The sequence below is a fragment of the Artemia sp. Qi Xiang Cuo genome, chromosome 14 (assembly GCF_049724085.1).
Source record: "Artemia sp. Qi Xiang Cuo chromosome 14, ASM4972408v1, whole genome shotgun sequence".
Lineage (NCBI taxonomy): Eukaryota > Metazoa > Arthropoda > Branchiopoda > Anostraca > Artemiidae > Artemia > Artemia sp. Qi Xiang Cuo.
This window is the reverse complement of record NC_142807.1, coordinates 53,214,471-53,238,111: the sequence shown is the minus strand read 5'-3', so window position 1 is coordinate 53,238,111 and position 23,641 is coordinate 53,214,471. Positions and strand designations below refer to the sequence as shown.

At 35.2% G+C, this 23,641-nt stretch overlaps 1 protein-coding gene across 5 annotated transcripts in view; it reads left to right on the top strand.

The window, feature by feature from the left end:
- LOC148944615 (protein FAM107B) overlaps positions 1-10,576 on the top strand; it is an 86,196-nt gene extending 75,620 nt beyond the window's left edge. For 3 of the 5 annotated variants that reach the window (XM_089100053.1, XM_089100051.1, XM_089100052.1), the window contains exons 3-4: positions 1,897-2,050; positions 9,748-10,575. In XM_089100053.1, coding sequence (XP_088956179.1) covers positions 1,897-2,050; positions 9,748-9,852 — 259 coding nt within the window. In that variant the 3' untranslated portion in view covers positions 9,853-10,575. Of the gene's footprint in view, positions 1-1,896; positions 2,051-9,747 lie in introns of all 5 variants that reach the window. The other 2 variants (XM_089100049.1, XM_089100050.1) reach the window with 2 other exon arrangements.
- Positions 10,577-23,641: the final 13,065 nt, after the last annotated feature.

Below are 23,641 nucleotides of genomic sequence, written 5' to 3'. Positions count from 1 at the left end.
ACAGATAAAAAGCAAATCTTGAAGCCTATGCTCGTTTTTCTAAAAATTACAGAAATTGAAAAATACCCCACAAAAATTTGATTGTAAAATTTCTATGCTCCTTTTCAATGTGATTTATATCGATCTGAAGCAAAAGTTGTAAGCTAAAAACGAATCCAAGGAGAATTTAACTGACATTTCTTAGAAATGAATAATCTCTAAAAATTTCATATGCTTTCTGCTTGGAAATAATGCAAATGCATCGCAAAGGAACATTCATTTAAAAACTTGAATTGGGTCAAGTACACATAAATAGTTCAAGTACGTTTCATGGTTAAAAAGTCTTAACATGCAGGTGATTCGAAGAACGACCTGGTTACTTGAAAAAGAGTGTGTTTGGACCCTTGCAGTAGATGGCAATGGTTGACTTGAGCACAGTCATCACAATTTTGCTTTTTCTTCAGTAAGGCAATCGTCTGGTGGCCAGGCAGAAGTTTTAAAGAAATTTGAACGGACTATTTGAAATATCCTACGACCACCTCTGCTAAAAATTCGAAAATTCTTAAACAAAACTCGTATTGACTCTACTCAGTGACAGGGGGTCGAAATATGTACTAGAGTTTGAGGGTAAAACGATCGAGTAGCTGTGATTACGGAGAATAAAACGCTTATAGTTGACTGCTGTCAATTAAAGTCCACATTCTAAGAGTAGCAAAACCAAATCAGGGTTTGAACAGCCATGTACATAAGGGTAAAGGAAAATGTACTCCCTTCCCCCTAAGTCCTACTTTTTATCTCATAAGATGAATTCACAGGTTTTTTTCATATGTCTTATGGTTTTTATGCTATCCTATAATACTCCTAGCTCGGTGTTGACCAGCCTGTCTCCACTACGAAATGCAGTCTTCTTGTTTCCTGTCTGTCTTCTTAAAAATAGGGTAGAATCTGAAGTTGTTGAGTAGACCAGAACATGAAAGTGAATGGAGATTGTCACAACTTTCAAAATATTTGTCACAACTTTTTTTGGAAGTGCATTTGTGTTTTTCAAAATTACCCTCCACCCCCCCCCCCCTAGGCACAGAACAAATGTTATAACACTCCAATTTCAGAAAATCTTCTGAATTTTGTAAAAAAAAAAAAAAAAAAAATCATAAATTTAAGGGAAAGCTTGATGTAGACCTTGAAAAACTTCCCTTGGATCCTATAAAAAATTTCATGTTCATGAGAAATCAGTCTTTTGCAGACGAGAAATGTTTTACTGCTGTTATAATACTGTCCCTGTTTGGTACTTTTTATCACTGAATCCACCATATAGCCTACACATGAATAAAAAAAAGTTTTATTGTATGGCATTTGCGTTTAGCGTACTGTTATTACAATTTACTTATTGCACTTTCAAAGGGATAAGTCTTGCCAGAGCTTTTAGGACCAAAGTTTCAAAATGAGCGGAAAAATGACACTTTAACGTCCTTTCAGAAAACCAGTGGATTGACTTGACTCGAAATCAAATTTTTCGGCTCTGGTGCTAGCTGCTTATTTTCGTTTTATAGCGATCTAGTCACGTGCTTCTTCAAATTTAAATTTTTGGGCAGGGTTGCTATTTTACAGAAAGTAAAGGAAAGAAGGCAAAGAGAAGGTTGCCATTTCTGAAAAAGCAATAGGAAAAATGCGAACCAGGAAAATGTAAGAACAGTTTTGCGCCAAAAAGAACATAAAATCGAGAAGAACAAGGTGTTGATGTGAAAAACAACAAAAACAACAAACAATACAAAAGTTCCCATATTTTCAAAAATAAGCCTTTTTATATCCCAGAGTGTTCCGATGTCAGCAAAGGCGAAAAACACTATAAGTGTCCCTCTGTCAATCCTGCAGGGAACTATCACCAAACTTGTTGATTGATTGTTTTTTCTATTATAGAGGAAAAAGCCTTGTCTCCGAAAAGTCTGAACTCTCCAGAGCCTTGGAAAAGCATAAAGTAAATCAAACAAGAAAAATGGTCGAAGAAGAAAAAATCTCATCTAGATCAGAAATTGAAAGGGCGTTGGAGGAGAGAGCAAAGAAATTGGAAGAGGTAAGTTCAAGGAGATTCAGCAATCTTTCACCTAGTGCCAGCCCAAAGGACCCTCCCACCTATCTTCTGAAAAAATGTAGATATAAAAGTGGTTGTTGCTGTGTTCCGTATTATCTGATTTTTCTTCGAATGGGTGTGATGGGGCCAAAATAGGAAAAAGTACTTTTTATGCCTTTTTTTCAATTATCTTTAATTTTAAAAAAATAATCACTGAAATTATTTTTAAATATTTTAGTGTATTCAGAACGTATTTAATTCTTTGAACGAAATTGCAAGTCATTTAAAAAAATAATATAAAGGCGTTAAAGTTTTTTTCTTTTTCTTAATTCATTCAATTTAAAGACCGAGCTAAACTTTGGATGGTTTCAGAAATCTTGCTTTCAATAAGCTATTTTAAAATTACCTCAATAACGTTTACTTGGAGCATGCGCTATTTTGAAAACTGCTCCAAAAAGGTTCCCAGTCGCTGATTATAGATTGGACACGCGCATAAAAGCAAAGTTTATTCCTTGAAGGTTAGAAAAGAATGGCTGTAAATGGCACAAAAATGTTTAAGTGCCTCGATGTTGAAGGCTACTCCTCAAAATTATATACACTGGTATCATAATGAAACCAACATATATATCACGAATAGTTATGCTAGACGCATACGGGTGACCTTTTTTCAGGAGAGTGGAGGGGGGCTACTGTGAAAAAAGTACAGAAAACTGGAAAACGTTATGAGAAATACTATAGTAAGCTCGAAGTCGATCAATCAAAATTGGATGTACTAGTCCTAAGTGCAAAAAAACTAACTCATACATGCAAACACAACTTCTATCCTGAATAGCTTCAGTTGGTATAAACAATTTTTTTTTATTTCTGGATAGTAGATGGGGTGGGGTACCTCGAAAAGAGCTCCAAAAATAGGTAAATAAAATGTAAAGTATAATAAATTGTATGCTACTACTAGCAAGTCACTGCAGCGCCAATCTAGCTGAGGCCAACCCAGCTACGCACTAAAAAATAAAATCTAGGTATCCAGCAAGGGACCCCATCTCTTTCGTGCGTGTCCAAGCTGGGCAGAGCTTAATCTTAGTTTCCAATGAGATTATGAAAATAATTCAAAATATAATCATCGTTGTGAAATGTATTGTTAGGTTTTAACAGGAGCTTTGTATGACAACTCTCTTCTTATTTTTTTGCATAGCCTATGCGTACATTATGTTGAAAAAAATATTCGTTAGAGACGATTTTATATTTATTTTATGTTTTATTTAAATTCAGCTTTGTCATGACAGTATTATCAGTTGCTATGCCAAAAACATTATCGAGTTTAGTTTCAAAGATTTAAGAAATATAATTGTGCTAAAATTCATAAGGGATAAACTTGTGATATTAGCAATGAAGTCAACTTTAAAAAAAAAAAAAACCAAAATTAAAGGGAACCAATATATTCTTCCAAAAAAGACTCTCGTACCCTTGGGTTAACAACCAATGGAGCGTTTAAGTTGATAACTTTCTGAAATAAAAAATCGTCGAAATTCAGTAAAATAATGAAAAACGGAAGTTTGAAAACAGTAAATGTACTTGTACTACCAGGAATTGTACCAGGACGAAGTTATCTCTGACCTCCATGTTCACTTCAATAATCTTATAACCCATAACCAATTATTTCTTATACAAAATTATTCTTAAAATAAAAACAATTACAAAACCACAAACAATTACAAAAATACACACATTTTATACAGCCTGAAGTTATTGGATTCAGCTGTCACTTTCAGAGTTTTAATTAAAAACTCTGAGAGTTTTAATCGAAAATGGAAATCGTTCCTTATTTCTAAGCAAGCTTAGACTATTGTATAAGAAAAAGTATAAGTAATACCATAATTCTGGCTTGGCTGATGAATGCATCTGAAATTAAATAATCTAATAATGTGAGTATCTTGTCCTTTTAAGGCAGATTACAAGTGTAAGCTTGTCACAAAATTAATATATTTTACATAAACCTTAATTTACGAGAAGTTATTTTAATCCACGCATAATGCACGGTTTGACTATCCCAAAGGTTATTTTTCTTAAAGAACGAAAAGCTTTCTCTTAAAAGTAGGCATATGGTGTATGTGGTACCTCAATAGTCATGCTAATTGCAACATTGATGCTCTAATTGTTTCGTTCTTAGTGTTTATCTGCTAATTAACTGAGACAAATTCAAGTAATCTAAAATAAACCCGAATATTTTATCCCACATTAATTTTTCTAGTATTTCTATTATGACAATTGGATTCAGTTGAGGAATCATGGGAAATATGGTCAGGGACTGTAATTCATGAAAATGTAGAAGGGAGCCAAGGACTTTCTCACTAAAAACAAACAAAAAAATATTTTTCAAAGTCAAGGGTGGGGTATTGCAATTTTACGGTTTTTTCGATTTTTTCGGTGAAAATACAAAAATAAAGTGGTAATTTCCAAAATACGGTGAGTCCCCCCCCCCCAAAGAAAATGGACCTCCTGTATATGGTGTTATCTTACAATAGCCATTGATAAATTAGAAACAGAATGGGCATCTCCTATGTCTGCTGTTAGAAATTTTGTCTTTGATAATAATTGGTTGGGAGGGGGTCCAATACTCTTGGACCCCCTCTAGATGCTCATTCTTGAAGAATTTGTATTTCTAGAAGGTTTTATTTAGCCTGGGAAAACTGCCTGACTTCTTCTTCGCCACATCAACTAATCAAATGATTTAAATAAAAAATTAAAATCTACGCTAAGTTTCAAACTGTTAATCAAGAGCCCAATCTTTGCTTGGTTTATAAATGCAATAGCACTGAAGGGAAAAAATACGCAGAAAGAGTCAGCTGAACATGGTAAAATGAAATGAGAATATTTGAAAACAGGTAAAATAACTAATAAGAATGTGAATTTATAATGATTAGACAAAAAACTCTTGTAACAATAGCAATAAGTCCGAATGTTTTGATTTTGAATGTGAAAGTGGACAAAAAAAAGAGGAAAAAATGTGTTTTGTGTAAAGCCACGTTTTTATTCTATTTTTTCTCTCTCTCTTTTTTCCAATTGATAAAGGCTTCCAGATGTTAAGTTGTATATCATTGGAACTTTATTAAAACTTATACAATTTTTTTTTTTGCCTTTTCCTTACGAAACATAAATTTCCTTAAGGGTCAACAATTGTCTTTAAAACACTGGTTGGACCAACAAAAATATTTCTGTTTCATTTCCTATGTACTACGTATAATATTCAAGAAGCTCAGATGGCTTTATTTTCGAACACGAATAAAGAAAATGTTAAAAAAAAATGAAAAATTGATATTTTTTTTCGTTTTCATTCAGAAATTATCAGAAAAAAAATTCAGTTTAACATCAGTTGAATCACAAACGTTTCTTGCAATTTTTGACATAGATGAATAGACATAGTAGATGGGTAAATAACAATTTATTTTTGCACCTCCTAGACTTCCTAGAAATACTTTTTTGGTATTTTCATCAGAAAAGTCGGATAAATGGACGAAGCAGCCTCCCCAAAATTTTAAACATAATTTTCCTAAGATGGCCAAAAATACAATTTTTAGGAGCTTTGAGATTAAAAAAAAAAAAAATTGGAGGTTTCTGGAAACTATCTCTCAAGTAAAATAAGTTCCTAGCATCCTTGTGTAATCTATCTATTTTCTGTGTAATTTTTTTTTACATTTCCTTGCATGGAATAAAAATTATTATGATTAGCCTTAAGTGTACATTAGAATTGACTTACTCAAATTGGCTCGATGTAAATACTCAATTACTCAATTGACTTACAAAAATTAATTAATGATTGATGGAAAAAAATCTCTTGAATTGTTTGGTTTGTATACTTGTTTCTAGAGAATGGCCTTTTGTTTGTATAAAATAGATAAATCTAAATGAATGAATTATGTCTGCAGGAATAAATGAAATCTCTAATTTTTCAAAATAAAATTCGATGTTTACTTCATGGTGTTGATAAGCTTGTCCTCTCAACATAACTAGGTCACTAGTAATGTGCTATCACGATATAGGCTTACCAATTTTATTTGGTAAGCCGTGGGTGCATAAAAAACCGAAACAGCAAACATATCTTCTTTCGAATTGCTGTTAATCTTTCAAATAAAGCTAAAATTTTAAGAATTCCTTTTTTGTTGCTATTGCTTCTGTTTATTTTATAAGAAACGCAGCTACCGTACGAAATATTTCATGTTTGTGCTCATTCGTTCATGATGTTTGGAAGTATCTGCTCTGAAACCCTTTTTCTTTTTCTTAAGGTCGCAAAAAATATTAATCAATAAAACAAAAAAGGAAGGGAACAATTTTTTAAGTAAAGTGAATTTAATATTTTAATAATTGCTAAGAAGATATACAATATAATGTAAGGTAATATAGGTATCGCAGTGTATCTCAATGTACTTTGTATAAAAAAACTTAAGTGTTCGGGTATTTAATGGCTCATTCGATTGGAAATCGAAGTTCTAGTGCTCGTTTTAACAGTCAAAAGTGATCAGAAGGCAACCAGCCTCTCCCCTGCCCTTTTCCTCCCCAAATGCATCCAATCAAAATTTTGAGATTGCCATTTTGTTCAAAATAACCTAAGGACAAATAACTAATAACTCAGGGGGTCGACAACAACCCCTCAAGCTCCCCAGGAAAGGGCTGTAAGTTATGCAAGTTGCCCATTGTTAACATATAAGGTTATTTATTGGAAAAGAGTGCATGGTTGATCATGGGTCCCTATAAAGCCTTAGGGAATTAAGGTTAAACTTTAAGGAAATATTGAGAGGCATACCGAACAGAATCAAAACACACTATGTGTTTACTCGTTGTGAAAAACGAATATCAGCAATATATAAGGAACGGCTGAGAGCAATAAGTTGAAAATTTTGAGGTATGTTAAGGAGATGTTTAAGAGAGATTGTAGGAAAACCAGTGCCCCCTCCCCCTCCTTGCCCTTTTAAGCGTTCTATCTGCTCCAAAATTTTGAAATTGTCATTTTGCTCGAACTAGTCAAAAGATCTAATACCTGTGCTTCCACGGATGCCATGCCCCCACAGCCCTGGGGCAGGGATTGTAAATCATGCAATTTTCCCATTGTTGACATGCAAGATTTATTATTAAGAATAGGGGAAATGCTTGATTCTGGGTGTATCCCCACAGGTTTTTAGAGGGATGTCGAACCCAATAACTTCGCACACTGTGCGTGCTGATTGTCAGAGGGGCTCATCAGCAATATCTAAGGAACATCTGAGGGAAGTTGAAAATTTCAGAGGATGTTGAAGACCTATCGGAGGGCAGCCAGTCCCTCTTCCCTTTCTAGATGCTCCCTTCCCTCATTACTGATCAAAATTTTGAACAATTTATTTTGTTTAAAACAATCAAAAGGTCTAGTAACTATGCCTCCGAGGATGCAATGACCCCACAGCCCCCAGGCTAAGGAATTTAAGCCGTTCTCTTCTCCAGAACGGCTAAGGTTACTAAAGCAAAACTTTTAGAAAATGTTGAGAGGGATGTCAAACAAAATCAAGACATACTTAAAGCAGGAGGTTTGTAAAAATAGCTCAGCAGTAGCATCTAAGGAACGGCTAAGTATAAAAGGTATGTTGAGAGGGATGTTAAAAAGGAACATAGGGAAACTAAACCCCCCCCCTCTTGCCCTTTCAGATACCCCCTTAATACTCATAGAAATCTTAAAAAAAAACTTTGTATTCAAAATACTCACAAGGTCTAATGCCTCTTAGGATACCGTGCTCCCACAGCCCTCGGGGCAAGGAATGTAAATTATACAATTTGTCCATTTTTTACATGCAGGATTTATTATAGGGAAAGGGGGGAATGGTTGATCCTGGATGTGCCCGAAAAGGCTAAGGATACTGAGGCGAAACTTTGGGAAATGTTGAGGGGTATGTTGAGCTAAATCAAAAGAAAATCTGCATCCAAGTTATCAAAAATGCGTATCTGCGATATCTTAAGAACGGTGAAGGGTTTAACTTGAAACTTTCTGGGCTACTACTTCTACTACTATTGCGGCTGCAAATGGGACTGTAACTGTGACTACTTCTGACTGCGACAACTTGCAACGGCGACTGTGACCTCTTGCAACTGCTACCACATCTGCTTGTGACTACTCTCAGGGATTGTTGAGGGGGATGTTGAACTTTAAAATTTGATGTTGAAAATATTTCACATTGATGTTTTGAAACTTTGATGTTGAATGAACAAATAAATCTTAATACGAGTACAACTTAAATTAAATATTCAAGCCAAACTTAAAACAAATAAAACAAGAGTTTGGCTACTTCTCCCTTCCCTCTCACTTAACTGTAAAAGCAAAAGGCCTATTGCGTCATTTGTGTTCTGTTGAAAACGGATTATATTACAAATATTTTCTTTTATATTTACAACATTGAAAAATCGAAATAAAAATTTCATTTGCAGTTTATTGAAAACTATATGTGTCTTGAACAGACCTTGGAATGAACTAATAAAAATAAACTGAGTATTTAAGTTTTTATTTCACTGAATTTTTTATTTTTATTTTTCAATGTTGTAAATATAAAAGAAAATATTTTTAATATAATTCGTTCCCTAATGCTTTACTCGGTTAGTTTAGACTAGGTGTATAATTTTCATGGTTGGAAGCAATATTCCTAGGCACAGGGAACACCGGAATATTGGGTTTTTATGATTTCCAGATATTCCGGACAGTTATAGACTATAGGTGCTAGAATATAACATTGGCCTAGAGCCATTCTTGGTTCTCCTAAGAAGTATGGGCTACCTACCGCCACCCTAACACATAGAACGGTAATACTGGTGGCCTAACGATTAGAATGGTAATAATAGGCATGATTTTAACCTTAATGAATCTTAATTAAAAACGAAATGCTTTATTCCCCTAAGTTGATAGTTACCTTTTCTCTCCAATAATTTTGTTACATGTGAATCTGCACATGTAGTAGATAGCGCACAATATTGCAATACAAATAAATAAGCCCTTTGTGACTCTACGAAAAAAAAATATTCTACTGACATTTTTTTTTTTAAATTGGCAGAATGCAGGCATAGTGGCATCTAATTAAAAGCATAAGGAGAAGCTTCAACTATATGTCAGGAAGCAACTTTCACTGCTTAAGCCTCGTCTTGATTGATATCATTCATCCAGTCAGCAGTACTTTTTGGAGTTGGACCATTCTTAGACAGCCCGCCATGATTGGACAGCCTTCTAAAATTTCAAAGGGTATGATTGGCTGTCCAATCAAAGCCAGCCCTGCTGCTGGCAGAATGAATGATGTTAATCAAGACGAGGCTACATAACTTGCCACTATAAAGAGACCCAAAATGCCTTTAGTGAGCATGCATAAAATAAGATTTCTTCATGCTATCTCGCAATAAAGAGTTCAAAAAACATCAGTGAACATGTAATACCCAGTAAACAACAGTATATCCGCTGGATTTCTTTTGGGGTAAGGGGGTCAAAGTTCAGAAGAAACCCAAAACAAAACAAGGGAATTATCTGAAAAATACTGGACCCTATGGGGCAATCAAAAAGATATCCAGGTATTGATGAGACGTTGTCCTAAAAACCTTCTTCTTGCGTGCGTCCCTGCCTAGGTATATTCCTTATCTTTTCAAATGGTAGTATATTTTCTTAAGTATACTGTCACAAGGCTTACTTCAAATCTTTATTTTAGCTGGAAAAATCGAATGAGCGAAACTGTGAAGCGACTACAGTTTGTAATCCGGAGTTTGTCAGACTTCATGCGAAAATGAAGAGCAGAATTCAAGCCTCAAATTGAGCAGTAGCTTATAAGCCATTCCAGATGAAAAGGAAACAAAACAATCCTTGTGTTTGAGTGTACAGTGATTCAATTTATTTGGTTTACCCGTATGTAATGATCAGGGCTGCCACCCAGAAAGTGTTTTTGCCAAATTCCATTGTTAAAGACTTCTAGTTTTAGTTTTAGATTCACTCAAGGCATGAGTTTAGCTTGATGCTTATTTTAAGGATAATCCAACCATTATAAATAAAATAAGTGAGTTCATATAATTTAATCTTAGGCTCTGGAGAAAACAAGATTTGTTTTATCAATCATCAAACTAATAAAGATATTTTTTAACAGCTAGTTTTTGGACTTTTTCTTAAAAAAGGGCTGCTGTTCTGTTAATGATATCAAAAGAAAATCGAAAACAAGGTAGCTTATTTTCAAAAGATAATGATGTGCCAGACTATTGTTGTCCAAATAGAGGTGTAGCCTATCTAAAAACAGGAGCGGCAATTTATGAAAATGCAGGGAGGGGTAAAGATTTTTTTTTAATGAAGAAACAAAAATATCGATTTTTCAAAATTTAGGAGGGGAGTCAAAAAGTAGTTCCCTATATAATTTTTTAGTTTAAGTTTGGAAATATTATATAATAACCTGAAATCTCATTTCACTTATTTAAGAGTTGCTGATGTAAATATAGCTCCTTTGTAGAAATTATCTGTATTTATTTGTGTATTTCAAAGTATAATAAATAATATTTTACAAAAAACTGTGTTTTATAGCCTGTGTTCTTACTAAAATAGCTGAGCATTAGCCAAGTCTTTATGTTTATTTTTTACAAGGTATTGAACATTCACACTATAATTACGCCATTTTGATTTTACGCAATGCTTAATTAGATTTTGTTATCGTATTTGTTTTGATTGAAAACACAAGTTTTATCAAGGCTTACCTTTTTCTGCACTGTCATTAAACTCTGGACTTAGAAAGGGCAAAAAGATATTCATAGATACTTCATTGATAAGTTTATATGTATAACTAAATGCATAAATGCCAATTTTGGTGGGACAATGTAGGTGTCTCACCCATGGGCCTCACCCTCCTCTAGCTGAATGACGGTGTCATATGTTCGCATTAATTTAAAAAACTTTCCACAGAGTAAGTTTTCAAAGAAAAGTAAAGAGCTCTATTAAGTCAAAAATGGGCAGAAATAAAGTCAAATAATCTTCCAAGCGTAAAACTACCATAAATCACTATCAACAACTAAATGAAACTCAAAACGAACAGAAATTATAATAAATAGATAAGTCAAACTCAAAACGAGCGAAAATCAACATTACTAGGGCTAACAACTCCCATGCCTTCTGAAGACCAGAATATAAATTAGGCTTTACTGAAAAAAAAGACCGTAGATTGTCAGTTTAATTTACCTTTACTGATATTTATTCCTTAAAATAAAAATGGGTAAAAAAAAGTGAGTAAATAAAGTTTTTTACTTATTCAAGTAAAAAGATAGAAACATTTTAATAATATTTTGTTTTCAGTAAAGCGCAAATTATGCTCTGGTCTTGAGAAGGCATGGGGTTTATCAGCCCTACTAATGTTAATGTGTGCTCATTTCGTGTTTGACTCAGCTTTTTATTCTAATTTCTGTTCATTTTGAGTTTTATTTATTTATCGATAGTGATTTGTGGTAGTTTTACGCTTGGATGATCACTTGACTTCATTTCTGCCCATTTTTGGCTTAATGGAGCTCTTTACCTGTCTTTGAAAAGTTTGTTTTGTGGGAAAATTTTTTTAGATGAATTTCTGCTCGGTTTTTATTGACAGTCACTTTCATGAAAAAAAAAATATTTTATATCTATTTGGGTTTTTTTTCTATAAGAATCCATGGTTTAGCATAATTTTGGGTGTTTGCCTTGCCCAATATCCCTAAAGCCATAGTTGCTGGACTGTTCTCATATGCTGAACAAAATAGTTGTCTAAAAATTTTGACTAGATGTGTTTGGGAAATAAATCAGCTTGAGAGACGGGTTGATTGCCCTCCAATATCTTTTTACTCTTAGAAATTATCCTAGAACTTTTAAGTATGAATCGAATTAGCTTCTTTAAATGTTTCAATAAAAATGTCTAGCTATCATAGAGTGGTGCTGCGTATGATATTGATTATATGCGTTTTTGAAAACTTGCATGTATACAGATCTTTCGTTTAATTGGAACGCCCCCTAAACACTATCTAGAAGTTTCAGCTTAATACTCTAAGTATCAATAGTTACAATAGCTGTAGCTGTAGTACTAAAAGTATAAACGCAGTGCCTTCTGAATTGTTAAAGATCCCCCACAGCTTGCGCATAATATTCGAACTTAAATACGTAAGTCATTCTTTAAGTATCACAGTCTCACCATTTTAAAAACCATATACTCACACTCTGTTTTGTTTATAATCAACGTTGTTAAATGTGTCTTATATTTGATTACTGAATACATTGTTATATTCTCTTTGGACTATTGGCTACAAAATGGCTGTCTCACAATTTCGATCGAATGTGTTTGGGGAAAAGAGGATATCAGGGAGAGGGGGGGGGGCTATTTTCTCTCATCACGCTTGATTCTTAAAATGAAACTAGAAGTATGCATTCCCGGTTAAATGATCCTCCTCTAAAGTTCACAAGACCCATTCTTCATAAAAACCTCATATCCCCCTGGAGCATAGCTTAAAACCCTTATCCCGATACTTTGGGGGGTTGTGTCAACCCCACATGTTGTGTTGTGAGATCTTTGGACTATTTTTCAACAATTGGCTATCTTAGAATTTCCATCGGATGCAGTGGGGGAAAATACGATGTGGGAGAGGGGGGGGGGTGTATAGCTGCCCTCCGATAAATTTTATTCTTAAAAATGGCTCTTCAACTTCCGATTTCCAATCCAATGAACCCCCTACCTTTCAATTACCAACCGACTGTGCCCTTTTCGAAGTTTCTACGACAACAAATGGTCATCTTAAAATATCTATTAGATGCGTTTCTGGAAAATATGATGTGTTTGCGTGGGGGGGGGCCTATTTGTCTTCGGATCACTATGAATCTTATAAAGAAAATTCTAACTTCAGATTAACAATCCAATCAGCCCTCTGTGGAGTTTATACGACCACCATTTCTATAAAAACCTTATATGCCCCCAGGGCGCAACTTACAACTCTTGAGCTAAGGGCTATATGGGGGGGGGGGTATCCTCAAAGACATAATTTCTGAACCTTTCAATTACACTGAACAAAATGGCTATCTCAAAAATTATGATTGAATGTGTTTGGGGAAATGATTGGTGTATGGGGGGGATGCTTAATTAGATTTTGTTATCGTATATGTTTTTATTGAAAACGCAAGTTTTATCAAGGTTTACCTTTATCTTCACTGTCATCAATTCTGGACTTAGAAAGGGCAAAAAGATATTCATAGATACTTCATTGATAAGTTCATATGTATAACTAAATGCATAAATGCCAAGTTTAGGTGAGAAAAACTAGAAAAACCTGCTGTGTCATCAAACTCTGGAATTAAAAAAGACAAAAAGATACCCCTCTCTGAGGTTTATACGAGCACCCTTTCTATAAAAAACCTTATATCCCTACAGGGCATAGCTTACAATACTTGCTCTGAGGGTTGCGGGGGGGGGATTGTCATTCTCAAAGTCATAATTTCTGGACCTTAAAACTACACTGAACAAAATGGCTATGACGGAATTTTGATTGGTTGTGTTTGGGGTAGACGTGGGGGAGTGGGAACTGGTTGCCCTCCATGAGCTCTTTTGAAGTTCCTATGGCATTTTTTCAATAAGAAGTGCACTGTTCTAAAAAAAAAAAATATATTGTGCCTACATCGCTCTTTACTTAGGCATTTTACAGCGCTGCCTATGATATTTTGTCTTGAGATTTCAATTATACAGTGCTAGAAGTGCCGATTAGACCAGGTAAGCCCCCCGACCCTAAAATTCAGTCTATGGGCGCTCATGGTCTCACCTATATTCTACACTATGAGATGGTGACTCATCCCTACCGTTTTAGAAAGTGTATTAAAGTTGTACTGAGTTGTATTGAAGTTGTATTGAAAAGCTGTAGATTGTTTATCGTTTGTTTACGGCCAGCCTACACTAAAACATTCATTTGCGTATAAAATTCTGATTTTCTGAAACATTTGAAATCATTTTCTACATCGATAATACAAACTAATTTTTTTTAGGTTGTCATTTTTGCTCGAAAAATTTTCAAAATTTGAAAATACTGAGAAACGTAGTTTTTTCAAAGTAAAAAACACAAAAACTATTGATTTTGTATTTGCATATCTGTCAAATGATCTACACAACTAGAAGAAGTTTGAGAGAATTCTAGGAACACCTGACAGCCCAAAAAGGTAAAACAGGGTAGCTGAATTTTTCAAACGTTTTGCGAAGAAAAGCAGAATTTAATGAAATCCACAGAATCTTAGGACGAAGAGCTAGGATAGATTATAGTATTATAATCTTGTTACTATCTACAACGGGAATATTTTTATTTTCTTCCAACGGTTTTAGTTTGCACAAATTTTCATTCTATTTTGAAAAGCAGTGAAAATAATCACTTTTCTCGCGACTGAATAGGTATACGGGTATTTCTATTTCGAAGAAGCAGGTTTGAGACCCGAGACACACTTGTATAGATCTGCCCAAAAAAGAGGGATAGTCTTGGATCCTGATTTTTATTTAAACTTTTGAATTTTTACCATTGCTAAATTGTTACGTACCGTACAAAACACACCCTGTAGCTTATTAAACATTTGCATAAATGTGCTTGAAACAGAGGGAATCTCTGTGGTAGTCTTGGCTTTTCATGTTGTTAGATTTTTTGAAATTTGACCGTTCGTTGTCCAATATTAAATAGAAAGAAACTTTAAAAATTAAATGTCACCCTTGTTTTTTCAATTATTTTTATGAGATTAATAAAAAAAAACCTTCGGAAAAATAAGTTTTTCAAAGAAAAGTAAAAAAGTAATTAAGAACTTTAAATTTCAATCAAATGAGCCCTCTCCGAAGTTTATACGAGCATCCCTTCCATAATAACTATATATATCCCTAGAGCAGTACTCATAACGCCGGCCTCCGGGTCCTGGCCGGTTCTATCGACATAGGAATTTCTCTTATCTGACCTTTGAACTATTTTTAATGAAATGGCTATTATACAAATTTTATCCGATAGGCTTGGGGAAAAAGTGTGTGTGGGGGGGGGGCTAGTTGCCCTCGCATATCTGACTTTTAAAAATTGAACTAGAACTTTAAATTTCCAATCAAATGAGCCCCCTCTGAAGTTTATACGAGCATCCCTTTCATAAGAACCATATACGCCCTTAGAACAACACTTACAACGCCTATCTCGCGGGCTATGGGGGGTGTTTTGTTATCTAATTTTTGAACAATTTCCAAAACACTGGCTATCTCAAAATTTGTAGGGGACGGGTCTGGGAAAAAAGAGCGTGGGGTGGGGCTGGTTTAACTCTCTTGACTCTTAAAAAGTGAACTAGAATTTTCAATTTCCAATCAAATGAGCCCTCTATGAAGTTTATACGAGCATCCCTTTCATAAGAACCATACATGCCCTTTGAAAATAACTTAGAACGCCTTCCCCTGTGCCCTGGGGGGTTCAATTGACACCGGATTTTTTCTCACCCGACCTTTGAACTATTTTTAACAAGATGTCTATCTCAAAATTTTCATCACATGGGTTGGGGGATAGCTGCCCTCGGATCTCTTTTGACTATTAAAAAGTGAGCTCGAATTTTCAATATCCAATCAAATGAGACCTCTCTGAAGTGTATACAAGCATCCCTTTCATACGAACAATATATGCCCCCAGGGCATAACTTACAAAACCTGCCCTCAGGCCCTGGGGGGCTGTGTTGACCCCTGAGTTTTCATTATATGGTCTTTGAACTATTTAAAAAAAAAAAGCTATCTCAAAGTTCTTATCAGATGGGTTTGAGGAAAAAGGGTATGGAGGGGAGGGGCTAGGTGCCCTCCAGTCTCTTTTGACTCTTAAAAAGTGAACTAGAACTTTCAATGTCCAATCAAATGATCCCTCTTTGAAGTTAGTATGAGCATCCCTTCCATAAGAACCATATATACCCCCAGGGCATAACTGACAACGCCTGCTCCCGGGCCTGGTGGGTTGTGTCGCCACTAGAGTTTTTGTTATATGATCTTTGAACTATTTTTAACAAAATAGCTATCTTAAAATTTTATTGGATGCATTTGGGAAAATAGGGTTTAGGGGGGAGGAAGCTGGCGACCTTCTAATATCTTTTGACGCTTAAAAGGGGAACTAGAACTTTCAATTTCCAATCAAATGAGCCCTCTGAAGTTTATACGACAATGTTGTCTATACAAAACCTTATATGCCCCCAGGGCATAACTTACAACCCTTGCCCTGAGGGCTGTGGGGGAGTTGTCATCCTCAAAGACCCAATTTACAGAACTTCACTACGTTTAATAAAATGGCTGTCTCAAAATTTTGATTGGTTGTGTTTGGGGAAAAGGTGGGTGTGAGAGGGAGGTTAGTTGCACTCAAATCACTTTCGCCTATTAAAAAGGGCATTAGCCCTTTGAATTTCCAATCAAATGAGCCTTTTTGAAGTTTCTACGACACCGCCTTCTATAAAAGCCTCATATAACCCAAGGGTATAACTTAAAACCCTTGCCTTGAGGGTTGTGGGGGAGTGTCCTCCTCAAAAACATATTTTCTATCTGAAAATCAACTACGCTGAACAAAATGGCTATCTCCAAATTTTGATTGGATGTGTTTGGGGGAATGATGGGCGTGGGGGGGGGGGGGGGGGCTAGTCGCCCTCTAATCACTTTCTACTATTGAAAAGGGCACTAGCCCTTTGAATTTACAATCGAATGAGCCTGTTTTGAAGTTTCTACGTCAACGCCTTCTATACAAACCTTATATACCCCAGGGCAAAACTTAAAACCCTGCCCTGAGGGTTTTGGGGGAGTGTCCTCCTCAAAAATATATTTTCTATTTGGAAATCAACTACGCTGAACAAAATGGCTATCTCAGAATTGTGATTGGATGTGTTTGGGGGAATGATGGGCGTGGGGGGGGGCTAGTTGCCCTACAATCACTTTCAACTATTAAAAGGGCACTAGAACTCTCGATTTCCAATCGAATGAGCCCCCTTTGAAGTTTCTACGACGACCCCTTCCATATGAAGTGCCTCTGGGGAAAAAAATATTAAATAAATAATAAAACATTGGAGCCGTATGGCCTTTACTATAGGCAACGCTACAGCGTTGCCTCTGACTTTCATTTTATGAAATTTTAGACATAGAACTTTTTCCTTAAGTACTTACAAAATCTATGAAGCTTTTGGTTTAAATTAAATTCCTATTTAGATTGGACGTCTATTTCTCTGCGTTTTTTCTTCTTTTTTTTATTAATTGGTATTTTCAACGGATACAGTTTTCAGTGGTGTCAGTTGTAATGAGGCAGGGGGCATGTGCCACGCCAGATTTGGGATATTCCTTTTTTGATACTTTCGCTGAAAATTGAAGAAACAACAACAAGATTGCCACCCCCCCCCCACCCTCCCAAGATTGTGAAGTAAAAGAAATTTACTCTTCCCTTCCCCTCTAATTTTTGGGAATTGACACCACTGTCAGTTTGTGTATAAAATTTGAAATCAATTGGAAACTGAAAACGGGCTAAAAACAAGTTATAAGAATAATACATAAAGAAAATACAGAATCTCAATTTAAGTATTTTAGAGGTTGAGGATTCGGTCAAAGTTGAAAAACAGAACAAAAATCAAAGTGCCAATGGGATTATTTATATTTCAGTTCATTTCTATTCAAGCATTTAGCAGCTTACACCTGCTTTATTATGGACGCCAATTGGAAAGACTTGGGGCAGGGATGTATTTGTTATATTAATTAAGGTATTTATTCAAAACTCCATGTGTAAATGAGTACACAGGTATAGTAGCAATAAAAAAAAAACAGAAAAATATACATACAAAAAGATTTTCAGTGGATTGCAGGTTGGGTGTAAGAAATGGAAACAATTGGAAACAGAAAACGGGTTAAAAATGAATTACAATAATAATAGACAAAGAAAAGAGAGAATAAATAGCATCTCAACTTAAGTTCACTAAAAGCTGAGGATTCAGTCAAATTCAAAAATAAGAAGAAATCAAAGCACTACTGAGAGTTTTACTGTTTCACGTGAATTCTGTTTAAGTGTTTAGTAGCTCATGCCACATTTTTTTTCTCGACGAAAATACTAAAAACTTTGGGAGGAGGAGGGATTCATTTAAATTAATCAGCTCATTTATTTGAAAGCCATATACAAAGGATTATAAAAGAGGAGCAGGAATAAGAAAATGTTGTAGAAAAACACATGATCAACAAAAACATCGAATAATACGATTGTGAGATAATACTTGATTGAAAGCACTCACCCTGTCAGCTGTATTTCTTAGACATGGATTATTTTTGGATAGCCGGCTATGTTTGGACAGAATTTGAGACTTTCGAAGGCCATGATTGGATGTGTGATCAAACCTAGCCCTACTGCTGACAGGGTGAATGAAACCAATCAAGACGAGGCTTATCTCTAATATGAAGTTATACCAGAAACGTCGGAACTACTCACAAAAACAATATTTTATCCATGGTTGACTAAAAAGGAAATACTTACCATAATTTGAAATAACTTATCCAGGAAGTCTCTCTTTAAGTCACTGTTCTTAAGAATAGGGAAAAGCCCTGAAGTATTGAGTTTGCAAGTGCAGTCGCAAAAAGTGGAGATAAGTTTAGTTAGAGTGCCTCTATTGTATTTTACTGACTTTAGTGTAATCTTTGCATATCAGACTCGGTTGTTGTTTTTTTTTTCACTAATATTAGCGACAGTCCGCCGACACAAACTCGGAAGGATGTCAGTATTAGAGACATCAAGCCACCATATGCAATTTATAGGAGGCATGGTGAAATTATATTAATGAAGGTGAGCAACAGTAGCACAATTATACGGTAGAGACTCACATTTATCTACGTTAAGTGAAAGGACAGAATAAGAAAAAAATGTCAAAATGTTAAACTATTTGGCAGAGAACTTTTTTGAACGGGTTATTGTCTGCTTGTGCAAGGTAAGTGACAACAGCGCAAACAGATAAGTAAGTAACCGAGATAACACCCAAAAGATTATAACTGCAAATCTTGGAAATGGTAGGGGATAAAGCACCTCTCCCTAGCTCCTCTTTAAGCTAATGCTTATAAGTATTCTTAGTTTTACAGGTAAGATTAGCCACATGTCCAAAAACTGCCCAATCATACTCACTTCAAATTTTAAGCCACAGTTTCTATATTTATTTTTTTTTTCATCTTTAAATAAGGGTGCGTAGACCAAGCAAAAGTTTGGGTTTTCAAACGCATGCATTGATTGAAGTGCAACAGCTTATTTTACCACTTTCAAACGTATAATCTTTTGTTTATTATGATATACAATATCAGATCCGATATTCGTTGGTATCCAACGCTGAAGAAGACGTCACAGAACAGTTACAGTGGTAAGAAGTGCAGTGAGATTGAAAGTGTATAGTAATACATTTGCTTTCTTCTAGTTATGTTTTTTTCACGATAGTTCGAATTTTCACGAGAAATTTTAGCCTAATATAAGTGATGATGAAAAGGAACTTAGTCAAATCTTGAAAGTTATGATGAACACTGCAGAAAAGGAAATAATGTCAGACAAGCTAATTACATATTTAGTATCTATAATGCTTCCAGACTGATAAAAAAAGGAAAAATGTGAATCTTTTTAGCTCAGCTTGAAACAATGAGAGACACACCAACAGCAATCAACGTCACACTGACGATTGATTAGAATTACTACTAACATCACCCAAAATTATTAAATGTCATGTATTTTTGATAAGCGCACTCATAGGAATTTCTAGTAGACCACAACAGAATGGTCCTCATATGGGAAATAAGAGTTTGTAAAAACGGTGGTCCCAACATGTACAACCCAGAAAAATTCGTCAGATTAGAACTAAACCAGTATATGGAGAATTATTTCCCGTTTAAAGACACATGTTTCCAGGAACAGTTGAATACTAAACTTAAGAGTTTAAAATTTGGTAATGTGGAAGATGGTGAGAATAATTTTAGAAAATTAATTTGTGAAGTTGCTGAAGGTGTCTTAGGGAAGAAAGCTAGAACTGCAGCTAAGAAGATAAGTGAAAAAGCTTTGTGTTTAATAAAAAGGAGATAGGACTTGTATAAGAGTTATCTGAGTGATAGGTCATATGAAAACAAAAGGAATGTAAGGGAAGTGGAGAAAGCATTAGAATATGAACTAAGGAGGTGTGAAGTGCAGGCCATGGATAAAATTGCCGAGGATCTGGAAGATGCAGCTAGACGGCATAATAGTAAAATATTGTACTGGCATATTAATAAATTGAGAGGGAGTAGTCAATCCTGACTTGGCCCAGTTAAAGATTGGAATGGGGCCACAACTAGCTAAAGGAAAGAACTAAAGAGAGATGGGCCGAACATTTTGAGAATTTACTTAACCGAGATAGTTGCAGGAAAAGATATAGAGGAAAATGAAAAAGTTTGTTATACCTTGGATGTGAAGGAAGATTTGATTAAAATTAATAAGGCTCCATGTGCTGATAGGGTGGTAAATGAGTTTATTAAATACGCTGGCTCTGTGGTTAGAAATAAGTTACTGAAAATTATGAATATGATTTTTGAAAAAGGGGAAGTACCTAACAATTTTAGGAAAACCTTAATTAAGCCACTTTATAAGAAAGGTGACGAAAGTGAGTGTGGTAATTATCGAGGCATTAGTCTGGTATCTGTAGGTAGTAAATTACTTAGCAATATGATACTTTTTAGACTGAGAGATGCCGTAGACAAAGTTTTAAGAGAATAACAGCGCGGTTTTAGAAAAGGTAGAGAATTTGTCGACCAAATTTTCACTCTTAGGCTAATAATTGAGAAGTGCCTGAGTTGTCGAACACCTTTGGTCCTCAGTTTTATAGATTATGAGCAAGCGTTCGATTCTGTTGATAGAAGAGCTTTAGTAAATATTTTATCCTTGCATAGTATACCAGACAAATACATTAAAATGATTAGTGCTATGTACGAGAATAACACTGCTGCGGTTAAGGTAGGAAATGGGTTAGCAGCTGGTTTTGTATTAAACCAGGAGTTAAGCAGGGTTGTGTTCTATCCGCCTTTATATGAATTATTTGATGGAATTTGTCTTAATGAGCACAAAAAAGGCAATGGGAGACCACGGAATCAGATGGAGAGGAAAAAGTCTCTTGGACTTAGATTATGCTGATGATTTAAGCATCCTAGATGAAAATGTGAGCAAAATGAATGAAGTTTTAGAAGTTTTGCGAGTTCAGGGTGCTAGAATAGGTTTGAAAATTATTGTTAAAAGTCACTAAGGCTAGGAATAAGTGAAGATGAAAAGGCGACGTTGGGTAATGAAAAGATTGATCGGGTGGGCAGCTTCATTTACCTTGGTAGCATTATTAGTAAAGATGGTGGGAGCAGTGAAGATGTTAAAAGTAGAATAGCCACGGCTCAGGGTGTTTTTTCACAGTTAAAAAATTGTTTGGAAGAATAGGAAGATAAGTCTGCAAAATAAGATTAGAGTTTTAGGAGCTATAATGACGACACTGGTCAAATATAGCTCTGAGTCGTAGGTACTCTGAAAAACGGATGAAGATTTACTTGATGCTTTCGGGGGAATTTGCTTACGGATTGTTCTGGGTACTTAGCTGACTGACTGTATTTCAAACAATAGGCTATACGAAAAATATGGTTCAATACCACTCTCTAGGGCTACATTGAGAGGGAGGTTGAGATTGCCAGGCACGTTTTATGGATGAAGGCTGAGATATTGCGGAAAATTTTCCTCGTCAACCAACCGTCTAAGATTAAACAGAAAGCAGGTCGTCCTCGGTTGGGGTGGGAGAATGTCATTAAGAAATATTTAAAGGAAATGAGAACTTCCTGGGCAGTTGTAAAAAGAGAGGCTTTGAGTAGATTGGGATGGAGGAGGAGCGTGTGTAGCTGTGTTGGCCTCGGGACGCTTGGTGCTGCGGTGAGATGTTAGTAGTAGTAGTAATAGTAATAGTAGTTAAAGACACATACTATTCTAATGGAAGGGTGACCAACTATAATTTTAGGAAAATCAAGAAATTAATCTGATGCTTTCATTGGTGCAGAAAATTCAAACCTGATGCTCTAAGAACATATTTTTAGAGACGCATTGGATCACAAGAATCAAACAGCTCATTGATAAAAAAATCCTCATCGTTGGTGCCGCTAATATTTACCATATTAGTTGAGACTAATCTACTCATGGTTAAAAGTCAAACTTATCCTTCAGACTTTGTCAAAATTTAGTGAGAACATTTCCCAAATTAAACACCATCATTCAGATTAATAGTTTTTTTTTTTACTTTTCTGATTAAAATAATTACCTTGTAATTCTTCCACGAGACTGTGTTTCACCACGATGTTTTTTATAGGGTGAAAATGACACTTATGAATCCCATTTGTCGTTTGATCACTTTCTGTCGCCTGAAAGTGGTTTTGCCGAATTGGTTTTTTCCAAAAAAAACGAGAAAAATGAGTTTGAAAATTTTGACATTTGTATCTTAAAATCAGCTAGCCTATAGCTAGAGAGTTGATTTTTGTTTCAAAATTAAGAAGACAAATCGCTTATATCGTTGTGCTTATTTTTATTGGCCTGAGGTGAACCGTACCTGAGATAAAACGGGATGAAAATCAGCTTCGGCAAAACTTCTTGAAAATTCCAGAACATAGGTAAGATATGGCAAAACAAAATTGGCTCAGTATCAATTGGAAATGTGACTTTCGGCAAAACGTGTTTCATTTGATAGATAAATTCAATTTCGACAGTTAACTGGGAGATTTACAATAAAATATAACAAAAGGTTAGTGGGATGTCTCATTTAGCAACACGCTCCTAGGAATTTCAAGTTTTAACCTTCGGAGGCAGAGGCTACTTCGGGACAATCTGTGATTTCAGCTACAGTACTAGATACCTCAGCTTTGTTACAACTTGTAATAAAACTTTTCAGATATGCCACATCTACTATTGGCATGAAACGGTAAAGCGATTCCACGTAATTTACTTTTAATGTTGGCAAATCAACTACTCTGCTAGAATGTACAGGATTCAGCAGCCTTTCCATAATATTTACTGCTGGCACATTGGGAAATGACCTACTATACAAGCCTTTGGTGCAACCAGTGCTACAGAAGGAGTAGTATCCGCAAACAAAGTTTTATAAAACACCCTTTTGCATACTCCTTTCTTAAACTGTAGTAACTTCAGTTTTGAAAATGGAACTCGGATAAAATCCATCTCCTGAATCATGCAGTGGCCAGGCTCAGAATTATTATGCTCATTATTATACTCTGGACGTGCGAATGCTGCTTCATAATGTCTTGCCTCATGTAGCTCATTATTTCATTGTGATTTTGAAGTACACATGAATATGACCATGTAACTAATTTTTCTTCCACAAATCAGCAGCTTTTGGTAAAATGGATCATGCTCTATGTGATTCGGCTTGATAAAAAGGATAAATTGGTAGATATGCAATTCGGTGAAGGAAAACTGCAAAATACAGGCAGTTAGAGGCGGTTCACAGCAACGTCAATTAGACCATGCAAAAGAAAAATGTTTTTTACACAAGATAGTGTTTGTAACTCAGTTTCAACAGAAATTGTCATTTTCAGC